The sequence below is a fragment of the Pan paniscus genome, chromosome 21 (assembly GCF_029289425.2).
Source record: "Pan paniscus chromosome 21, NHGRI_mPanPan1-v2.0_pri, whole genome shotgun sequence".
NCBI lineage: Eukaryota > Metazoa > Chordata > Mammalia > Primates > Hominidae > Pan > Pan paniscus.
Window position 1 is genome coordinate 37,531,243 of NC_073270.2, and position 11,565 is coordinate 37,542,807.

The 11,565-nt window shown below is 56.2% G+C and overlaps 1 protein-coding gene across 1 annotated transcript; it reads right to left on the reverse strand.

Annotated features, from left to right (window-relative positions):
* Window positions 1–9,746: 9,746 nt before the first annotated feature.
* FOXS1 (forkhead box S1) lies at window positions 9,747–11,048 on the reverse strand. Its single transcript, XM_003814758.5, has one exon. It carries the CDS (start codon window positions 10,984–10,986, stop codon window positions 9,994–9,996), a length of 993 nt encoding a protein of 330 aa, XP_003814806.1. The 5' UTR covers window positions 10,987–11,048; the 3' UTR covers window positions 9,747–9,993.
* Between the last annotated feature and the right edge of the window lie 517 nt (window positions 11,049–11,565).

Consider the following 11,565-nt stretch of genomic DNA (forward strand, 5'->3'; position numbering starts at 1 on the left):
TGTGGCCTCCTTCCCTCTGTGTGTGCCTGCACTGGTGTGAGGTCGCTGATGACCACAGTTCACTGAGCACCTACTGTGTGCCGGACACTTTAGCAATATCCATCAGCTCACAGTTTGGTGGTTCATGCAGGCTCAGGTGCCAGTCTGCCCAGCACATGATGTGGGCAGGTGGCTTCTGCACGTTGTGCCTCAGTATCCTCACCTGTGAGAGGGAGGTCGCAGCAACAGCCTACACCGGGTGTGTGATTACTGCGTGCCCAGCTTTACTTAAAGCACCTGTGCTGTGTTAACTCATTTACTCCTCACAGCAAGATTACGAGGCAGGATTGATTGGTTGATTGATTGATTTATGATGGAGTCTCACTCTGTCATCCAGGCTGGAGTACAGTGGTGTGATCTATGCTCACTGCACGCAACCTCTGCCTCCCGGCTTCAGGTGATTCTCATGAGGCAGGTATTATTATTCCTGTTTTACAGAGGGAGAAACTGAGCCAGAGAGAGTGGGCAGCGCTAGGATCTACCTCATAGGGTGGGGCCATGGCTGCAGCATCAGTCAGACTGAGGTAAGGCACTTAGGGCTGTGCTCGGCCCAGGGAACGATAATGTTCTTATCCTTACTCCACATATGAAGAAACTGAGGCTCAGAGGAGAGAAGGAACTTGAATGCCACTCAACAAGTCAGGGACTGGGGCTTGAAAGGAGCTTTTCTGTCTCCCAGAGCAAGGCTGTGCCCATGCGTTCCCTCTGCCTCTCACCAGGATAGGGTGTAAGCAGAGAGTCCGGTCTCCAGGTGGAGGCCAGGTCTGGCAGGCCTGCGATGCCTTTGCTGGGTCTACAATGAGGGCCTCAGGGGAGAGGACTGTTCTCTGATTTTTCCCAGTGGCCACGGCCACCTCACCACAAGCCAGCAGTGAGGGGCAGGGGACGCTCCATCTGGGGGCAGCCCAGAGGGCAAGAGAGCTGAGCCCTGATACAGTGCAGCCTTTCTGGCTGTGAGGACGACTGAGAAGTGGGACTGGCCTGTGGGAACAGAGAGGTTCCAGCAGGAAGAGCAGAGACAGCAGTTAACATGCATCGAGCACCTGCCGGCTGCTGGCCCTGGGCGCCGCATTGTGTTGATGATCACATCGGCTGCACACGGTGACACTGCGAGGTGTTGTGTCCATTTCTCAGAGTGTGGAGCCAAGTCTCAGAGAGGTTCAGCCACTTGCTCAGGGCCACATAGTCAGTGGCAGAGCCAGGATTTGTACCCAGATGGTCTGGGCCCAGAGGCCCTGCTCTTCACCACTGCCTGCCTCCTGAGAAACCTTAGGCTTATTCATCCCATCTCTCTCCTGCCTCCATGAACACTGGTCCTCACTGCGATCCCCGCCCTGCTTGAGCTGGGGAGTTCAGAGTCCGGTTGCAGCAGTATCACTTGGGGTGGTGAATGGGTGACTCTGAAGTCTGAGCCTGACTCGCAGTCTGGGGCTTGGGGGTCCTGGGGAACCTGGCTTGGGCTCTTGGTGGGAGGTGCGCTTATAGGCAGGGCCCCTAGGGCTGTGGATTCCTGCCTGCCTGCCCGTCCGCCACCTGCCAGCTGGGCCAGGCCTGCGGTTTCCTCTGAGTGGTTTTCTTGGCCTCGCTGGCCCCCACCCAGGCTGAGCCTCGGCCACACAGCATGTTGATGAGGGATGAGTCACCACCGTGGGGGGAGGGAAGGAAATGAAGTCCAGCCACAGCAGAGATCCAGGGCCTGGATCCAGCTGGGGAAACCGAGGCCAAGATGGGGAAGGTCCCTCAACAGAGACAGTAACAGCTGGAACTAGAACCCAGGACTCCTGACTCCCAGTGCACGCCTCAGTTTCCCCCTCTGTAATATGAAGTTGATAACCTCGGCTCTTTTCTCCTCTGCCACTCCTAGGGCCATTGTGACAGTTGAGAGACGGGATGGGGTGCTCATGCACCATATTTTACAGGTGAAAAAACAGGTTCAGAGAGGGAAAGTGACTTGGCCAAGGCTACACAGCAAATTAACATGTCCTGTGCAAGAAGCCCATTCAGAACCCAGCCCCACCCCTTCCCAGGAGCACACCTTAGAAAGCTCTTTATGGTTATCAGGTGCTTCCTCTGGGCCTCCCCTCGTCCCCAGAGGCAGAGAGTATAGATTCGATAATGTGGAAGGGGGAATGTGGGTTCAGAGAGACCTTGTTCCCACTGAGGGCCACGGAGCACACTCAGGGCAAAGCTGCAGCCACGGCCCCTGTGGACAGCTGGGTCTGCCTCTCTGCAGGCTTAGGCCCCAGCCCCATTGCTTTCAAGAACGCTCCCATCCCTGGCAGCTACAAGAAAGAAAGATTTTTCACGCTAGGAGCTGCCCTGATGGAGGGCGGGAGACCATAGCTGGTTTGGGACTGCCAAGCTGGACCAGGACTGAGCAAGGGTTCCCAGGGCATTAGTTCTCTGGGTGTTAGGCTGAGCTTCCCTGACCCTTGCATGGTTTGCTGTGCCCACCACAGGCACCAGGGCCATGGGCCCCTCCTGCTCAGTGTCCATCTCAACGCTGATGCTGTGTTCTTCCCCTGCAAGGCACCTCTGTGCCTGGGCTTCCCCTGAACGGGGTCCTGGGCCCTCTTTGTAAGCTAAGAAGGGTTAATTAACACTGTCAATGGGAGCGCTCCTCCCAGTTGGTCCCAGCCCAGAGAGCTTTCCTCCAAGACCATTTCCTGCCTCAAGGCCTTAGCCAGGCCCACAGTGACCACCCCCCATGGGTCTGGAAGCCACTAAGGCCACATCTGGTTTGGATTACATCAGGGCTGGTGACGCTGCCTTTTCCTGTCTGGGTCCAGTGGCCTTGTATTCCACTGGCCACCTTGGACCCAACAAGACAGTGGTAGGTAAAGATTCAGCCAGTGAGAGGGCTGCGCCGAGGGCATGGAGGAGCCAGGGCTGTCCTGAAGGATGTGCCCACCTGGACCATCTCCTACCTATGAAGCTGCCTACGCATCTGTTTCTTCCTTCATGTTAATGGGTAATATTTATTGGCCACCAGGCACTATACCAAGTGATTCCCATCAATTAACTTATTTTGTCCCCACCCTATGAGTAGGTATTTTCATTATCAACATTTCACAGATGAGGAAACAGGCACAAGGAGTGTATGGACAAGTCCATGGGCTCCCAGCTGATGAATAGGGGAATCAGGATGTGAGGCAGGCCATCTGACTTCCCACACAGCAACCACTTCACAACCATTTGTTGAGCCGAGCTCTGGGCCTGGCCCCCAGCGAGAGCCTGGGGATGAATGAGTCATGGCCCTTGCCCTTGGGGAGCTCACAGCCTCTGGAACCCCAGTGGGAGGATGGGGATCAGGGTGAAGCTGGAAGGAATCTCATGAAACCATGAGAACAGGAAGGAGACACTAACCCCTATTCTCTTCTCTTCAGTGGGAGTCACATCCAAGCTGAGGGCACACAAGGAGCAGGGCTTTTCCAGACAGAGAGTGAGGAGGGTGTTCCAGGCAGAGGGGACTGCTTGCTGTCCAGAGACTTGCAGCTGAGTATAAGCTCATCTTGGAGCAGGCCAGTAGGGCTTTTGCATGAGACGAAGCAGGAAATAGGTCTGGAGAAGTTAGCAGGAGCCCGAATGGCAGGCTGACCTGGGACAATGGGGCGCTGTGGAAGGGAGGTCAGAGATCCATGCTTACAAAGGATCCCTGCAGCCAGGGAGGTCAGTGAATGGGAGAGAGAGGCTGGAGGCAGGGACACCCGGTGGAGGCTGAGCCATGTCTGCTTGAGAGGCTGTTAACTGTGGGGAGGAGATGGGGGAGATGCGTCTAGACAGATAGGCTGATGACAGAGAGATTGGGTTCCAGGTCAGACAGAACAGGGTTCATACCTACTTATTTGCCCTCCCTGAGCCTCAGTTTCCTGTCTGTAAAATGGGGTAAGAATCGTACCTGCTTCCCAGGATAATGAGAAAGTTACATGGGATCTGTAGGTGGAGCCTGGTACAGGCTACTGAGCTTATGTTTTTTTCACAACTATTTCTCCGGCTCTGGCTATGTTCCAGACACTGCCCTAGGTGCTGGAGACAAGCAATGAATAGACAAAAATTCCTGGCCTGGTGAAGCTTCATGCCAGTGGGGGAGACACACTGAATGGCAATAATGAATTTAGAATGTGTTAGTGGTGGGGGAAATGGGGAATGTGGTGGCCAGGCAGGGCTTCTCTGAGGATATTTGAACAGAAACTGGAGGATATGAGGGAGTGAAGCCTGTGGACATTCACGGAAGATAAGGCAGAACCAGTGTACAGGCTGCTTGGAGTGAGTGAGGGGGAAGGAAGGAGGAGCTGGGGCCAGACCACAGTGGCCCTTGCCTATTAACGAAACAGGGAGCCTTGTTGGGGAGGTCTTTGAGAATTTTTTTTTTTTTTTTGAGGCATAGTCTTGCTCCATCGCCCAGGCTGGAGTGCAGTGGCGTGATCTCAGCTCACTGCAACTCTGTCTCCTGGGTTCAAGTGGTTCTCCTGCTTCAGCCTCCCGAGTAGCTGGGATTACAGGCGCCCGTCACCATGCCCAGCTAATTTTTTGTGTTTTTAGTAGAGACGGGGTTTCACTATGTTGGCCAGGCTGGTCTCGAACTCCTGACCTCAGGTAATCCACCAGCCTTGGCCTCCCAAAGTGCTGGGATTATAGGCGTGAGCCACCATGCCCAGCTAATTTTTTGTGTTTTTAGTAGAGACGGGGTTTCACTATGTTGGCCAGGCTGGTCTCGAACTCCTGACCTCAGGTAATCCACCAGCCTTGGCCTCCCAAAGTGCTGGGATTATAGGCGTGAGCCACCCTGCCCAGCCTTGAGATTTAATTCATGGCAAATGAATGAATGGTGACCATGACTCCATCCATCCACTCCTAAACCTTCATGGAGGGACTACTATGTGCTAGTCATCGAGTTAGGGAAGATGACAAAACGCATAAGGCAGACCCAACCCTTGGCCCCTGAAGTTTACATTCTAAGGCAGAGACACAATAAAACATGAGTACATGTGCACATGCGTAATTCTACATTGCAGCAGATGCTATGTCAGCAACATAAATGGGATACAGAGGGAGAATAATCTGGGGGCATCCAATTAGATAAGGAAGTGCAGGAAGTCTTCTCAGAGAAGGTGATGTGATGTAGGTGGTAGACGTAGAGAGGCAGCCAGTGGGGGCAAAGGGGCCAGTGGGGGCAAAGGGAACAGCTGCTGCAAAGGCCTAGAGATGGAAAAGAAACTCACGGGGAGGCAAGTGTCCTAAGGGAGTGGGAGGGTCAGCCCTCTCTTGTTTGTATGCTCAGGGCAACCTCAAAACTGGCCCTGAGGGCTGTGGTCAAGAGGAGGCAGCCCTGGCCTTTCCCGGGACACCAGGCTGGCTTCTGGCTGACAGTGGCCTGTTTTTAGCCATGGAACCGTTTCCTTCTGCCCCACCAGCTGCCTCCCTGAGTCACCACCTAGTACCAGAAGGGTGGGAACAAGAGATTAGGCACCTCTGGACCTGTGAAGATGTGGGTTTTGCCCTGTGTGAAGGGAGAGATGGAGAGGACTATGCTGAGGGCATGAGGTCCTCCAACGGAGTTGTTTTATTAATTCTAATTTCATTCCTGTTGACTGAATTGTACAGGTAGTGTGCAGGACAAGGCTTTCCACATACCAGTCCTGGGGACTGGAATCATTGCTCCCATTTTACAGATGAGGAAACTGAGACTCAGAGAGGTGAATCCACTTGCTCAAGGTCACACAGCAAGGAAGTGAAGATGCCAGGAACCGAGTCAAAAGCCTTGTCTGTGTAACAGTCCTTCCTTCCCCTAAATTCTGTCCTCCTGCCTCCACAGCAGCTAGACACTCTTCTGGGGCATAAATCAGGTTAAGGGAGACATGTCCAGTACCCAAATACCTATTTATTGTACTTAAGAAACACTTATTTTATTTTATTTTTTGAGACAGAGTCTCACTCTGTCACTCAGGCTGGAATGCAGTGGCATGATCTCAACTCACAGCAAACTCTGCCTCCCAGGTTCAAGCGATCCTCCTGCCTCAGCCTCTCGAGTAGCTGAGACTACAGGCATGTGCCACCACACCCGGCTAATTTTTGTATTTTTTGTAGAGACAGGGTTTTACCCTATTGGCCAGGCTTGTGTTAAACTCATGACCTCAAGTGATCCTCCCGCCTTGGCCTCCCAAAGTGCTGGGATTACAGGTGTGAGCCGCCGCACCCGGCCAACAAATACTGATATTGTAGCTGCCATGTGCCAGACCCTGTTCTAAGCACTTTGCCAGTATTAACTCATGTAATCCTCACAATAACATCATGGGGGTAGGTACTGTTAGGGTCCACATTTTACAGATGGGGGGAACCCAGAAAGGGGAAGCAACTTGCCCAAGGTCACACAGTTAGGACGTGGCGCCTGGTCCATGGGTGGATGGAAGTCTGGGTGTGGAAGGGATGTTTTGGTTGAGGCCTGGATTCCTGGATTGCATACTCTCCCAGCAGGTGGCATGCCAGGCTGGCCGATACAACCTCCCGGATTTTTCTCATCACTGTGGCAGCCTTGCAGGGCCCTGCCCTCCAAGGGAGAGGGTCTCCTTCCCCTCGGCCAAGGCACTGTCTGGGTTGTGGGCAGGAGTGCCTAACTCTGGGCCATGGAATGCCATAAACCAGAGAAGGAAGGGGGTGGGCAGAGAGCAGGCTGGAGATAAGGCATCGGGGAGGAGGGGCTGTCTAAGGCCAGCCCTGTGGGTGGGTGAGGGTGGCCTTCCCAGGGGCCAGGAGTCCTCTCCTCTCTTGGGAGAACAAAGGCCGAGGCCCAGCAGATGAAGCTTCCTAATGGTCTTTCAGACCTGCCACACTTTTGTGGGAAGGGGCCGGCCACCTGGAAAGGCAGTGGGCTCCCAGTTCCTGGAACCCCATGTGATGTCGACCATTTTAATGTAGAGAGGATTCAGAAATCGGGCAGGAGATGCCCTTCCGGCTCTGATATTCCAGGAATCTGAGTTGCTATGATTAAAAACTCTGGAAGTTTCTGAAATATTCATTTCAGATTCTGATTCTGCCATTTTAGGATTTGATTCGTCTAACTCTGTAAGGGTCTCAATAACCTTTTTTGCTCTCACCTGCTAAAGAGGAGGAATGGGGACTGGGATTCCCTCCTAGAGATGGACACGCTCCCTATGAGGAGGTCCTTGGTCCAACGAGATGGCCCCATCCCTCCCCTCCAGAGCTACATTAAGGCATCAGAGGGGGTGCCATGGATGGGCTGAGAAGCGGCTCTGCTCCTGCCTTGCCATGTGACCCTGGGCATGTCACCTCTCTTCTCTGGCCTTGGTCTCTCCATCTGTGCCAAGGGGCTCTATCTGGGTCGACAGAGGCATTCACTGTCCCCGCAACCCCTGTCCAGATGAGGGTGGTCAGGTGGGAGCCGGAGGTGAATGTTGGTCATGGAAAGAATGTGAAGGCAGGAGGCCCCGTGGGTGGGGTCCCTGGGCTGGGCAGCTAGCCAAGGGCGCATGAGATCATGGTGTCTCCTTGCCCAGCACCTCCAGAGAAGAGACCTCCTCCAGGTCAGATCCGTTCCTGGGACTCAGACCGTGAGTCAGGCTGCCCTTCCCCACAACCACTGGGCAAAGGGAGTGAAACGCAGAGAGGTGGGCACTGGTCCAGGCTCATACAGTGAGTCCAAGGCATGTGCTGAGTCCAGGGTCCTGCTTGGGGGGTTGGGGCTGAGGGGGCCTGTCTTCACTTCATGACTATGTCGGAGGCCAGAGGGAGATGTGCAGAGGGGGCTCTAAGCCTGCATGTGGGCAACCCTTTCGCACATTCCCCCAGGGCAAGGGATGAGCAGGAGACTCAGCCTCCTTCTCCACAAGTCCCCACCCTAGTGCAGAGCTAAACTTCCTTGGTTCAGGGGGATGCTGGGGAGTACAGCGGCAGAGGCCTGGGCTCCCCCAGCCCAGCCGGCTTCCCATCCTCCTAGTAGCTCAGAACCCAGGCTGGGAAGGGACTGGGGTCACCAGGGCTCCACAGGAATGTGCAACGGGAACAGCGCCCAGCAGAGGCCTCCTTCCCTGACCCAACTGAGAAAGAACTCTCACCCCTTTGAATCTGTCTGTCTCTGCCTCTGCAGGGTCTGTCTTTCTGCATCTCTCTCTTTCTCTGTCATATACACACACGCAGCCTGAGACACACTGATCCACACAGACACACGCCATGGTACAGACTCACACAAGAGCCTCCTTCCCCCTCCTCACCATGCCCTGCACACAGAGGGCCTTTCCTCTTCCCTCTGCCCCATGAAGCTGCCCATAGGAGGCTGCACAGACCCTTGCTCCTCCTCCCCATTGTTTGATGGGTTCCAGGCTGGGGTTCAGCAGGCATGGTGGGGAGGGGCCCCACAGCTGGCCAGGCGTTTTCCCAGCCCCTCTCACCCTGCAGGTCCTCCTCCACCCCAGCTCTGAGACTGTGGGAACCAGACAGTTCGGGCTGTCCAGCCGGGCTCGCTTCCTCCCAGGCCCCAGGGGACCTGTCGGGGGAGGAGGGAGCAGCAAAGGCTGGAGTCCTCGGGGCTGCCTGGGCAAGGGAGGGCCTCTGGAGGGGACAGGGCTGCCTGCCCAAGAAGGGGTCTCCAGCCCCCTGGGTGTAACCTCGTGGGACATAAGACACTCTAGACCACATGCCAAAAACCAGAATGGGGGTGCCCCAGCATCCCTCCCTCCTCTCCCTATGCCCATGATCCAGATAGGAGGACTGAGGCTCTGGGGAGGAAGCCATTCGCCTCTGCTCCTCCAGTGCTGGGGTCTGTGAGGACAGCGATGTTTCAGATTCCTTCTCTGTTCCTCTAACGAGGACCAAGAATATCCCCACTTCTCCTGCTTCCTCGCGAAGGGATAGTCAGAGAAGGTGAAAGGTCAGGGCTCAGTCACTTCTGAATGGTACCTAGGACAGTCACAGCCCATGCTGCTGGCCCCAAGAAATGCCGTCTTAAAGAGTCACCAGAGGACCTCAGGGAGCTGGGGGCTCAGGGAAGCTCCCACATTAATGTGGGAAGTCCAAACAGGGGGTAGGTGCTGCCTTTTGAACCCTAGGTGCCCTGTCTGCACAATGGGTAAAGGGTGCCTTTCTAGCCCTGGCCTTCCAGGATTGCAGCAAAGCCCTCCCACCTCTGGGGGCCACCACCAGCTCTGCCCTGACCCTCTTCTCCACCCTTATGTCCTCACTCAAGCTGCAGGTCAGAGGCTGGAGGGTAGAGCCACACAGATGTGGTTTTGATTTACCCTCTGCCACCCATTTGCCATCTGGAGTTGGAGCTGGCGAGCCTGTTTCCGCCACTGTAAACGGGGCCAACCTTCCAAATCACACAGGTGAGATGATACATACAAGCCTGGGACAGGATCAGTGTCACAAATTGTCAGGGTTATGATGACTGCACCTATGGGGGCTAAGTCCCAGCATCTGAGACTGGAGAATCAGTCCCTCAGGCCAGCCCATTCTTGCCCCTGCCCAGTCTCTCCCTTGCCTGTATCCTCCTCTCCCTGCTCCCCATTCCCTACCTCCCCTTCCTCTCCCTTTCTAGGAAACTCCCTGAGAAAGTCCCCAGCAGGAGAAAACCTCATGTGAGATATTCCCACCAAGGGTCTCTGTCCCCGCTGCACAACCCCACAGCCACAGCCACCCCCACATACAAGCAGGCACCCTGGCCCTCAGCCCCCAGCCATCAGGCAAGCTGACCCTCATCATCACATGGCTTTATTGGCCCTGAGAGCCACAGAGTAAATCCCAAGAGGCCCCGCTTCCCCTCACCCCCAAGTTTGTCCAGAGGCCCCAGGGGCCTGGCTGAGCACCGCTTCAATCCTGGCTTTCTGTGTGGTTGTCCTTGGCTCACCAGGGCTGGGTCCTTCGAGAGTTCTTCAGGTCCTAGAGCCAGGCTCAGCCCGGAGGGCGAGGGACCTGCAGGGACTGCCCGAGGTGAGGCTGCCTTTACTCAAAGAAGAACATTCCTGGCGTCCGGTATAGGCAGGGGGTCAGCCCCAATGGGTAGCCGGAGCCTCCCTGGACAGGGAAGCCACCTGCAACCCAGGGTTCCTTGTGGTCAGTTGGCAGGGGCAGTGGGGCCCGGAGTGAGCCTGGAGGGGTGGGTGGTGCAGGGGAGGGGGCTGCTGAGGCCAAGAGGTGCTCAAGGCCTGGGTCAGCCCCCATGCAAAAATTCAGTGCCTGCAGCCGACACTGGTAGCTGCTCCCGATGCCTGATTCCGGGGACAAGACGGGCGTAGGGGCCTTATTAAAACTCTCAGCCTCTGAGAAGCCGGCAGGAAAGCCAAACGCTGGGCATGAGGAAGATGAGGTGGCCACGGGGAGCTCCCCTGGGCATGCAGGCTTGGGCGTGGAAATCTCTTTGGGCTCCGTGGGTGGCCGAGGCCTGCCATCAGTGGTTGCTGGGCACATACTGGCTGGCATGGCCCCTACTAGACCCCCAAAGCTTAGGCCCTTGGGATCTGGCAGCTCTGGTGGGAATGAGCACTGCCTGCCGGTCGTGGCGTTGGGGACTCCTGGGTCCTGGCTGGTCGCCCTGAGGGGTCCACGGCGTGCCTTGGCGGGGCCCCGGGTGCCCTCAGCACCTGTCCGCCGGGTGAAGCGGCGGCGGCGGCGTAGGAAGCTGCCGTGCTCAAACATGTCGTGGCAGTCAGGGTCCAGCGTCCAGTAGCTGCCCTTGCCTGGCTTGCGGTCATCGCGGGGCACCTTGACAAAGCACTCGTTGAGTGACAGGTTGTGGCGGATGCTGTTCTGCCAGCCGGGCCGGTTGTGGCGGTAGAAGGCGAATCGGCCCATGATGTAGCGGTAGATGCCACTGAGGGTGGCCCGCTGCCCCGGTGAGCTCTGGATGGCCATAGCAATAAGGGCGATGTAGCTGTAGGGAGGCTTGGTTGGCTCAGTTGTGGGGGCGCCGGGCCCGGGCAGAGGCTGCTGCTGCATGCTGGCCGGGCTGCCAGGCTGCCGGGACCTGCTGGGTCAGGCTCAGCGTCCAGGGCTGGCGTCCGGAATAGCCTGCCCAGGCTGGTTAAAAGGTCCACTGGCCCAGCCTCCCAGCCTGGAAAGGCAAAAAGGGGTGGGTCTGGTGAGCCATCCTCCCCTCCTCCCTCACCCCACTCCCACAAGGCCCAAAAGAGGCGGGCAGGAGAGGCCAGTAGTGGGAAGCCGAGCAGCTGCCAGGGATGAGGAGTTGGGAAGGAAGGGACTGAGACCCTCAGCCCACGTGTGCTGGGTGGTGGTGGCTGGGGAGGGACAGGATGTGAAACTGAGCGGGACAGAGACAAAAACAAAATGAGACAGAGGCAGAAACATATGAAACAGAGACAGGGAAAAAAGAGACAGAGACAGAGGTAGAGACATCACAAGAGGGAGAAAGAGGGAGAGACAAAGATAAGACAGAGGCAGACACAACAGACAGAGACACCCAGAGCCTCTCAGACACTCACAGAGAGACACACAGACATACACGTACAGACACACAGAGACACACAGACATACACGTACAGACACACACACACAGAC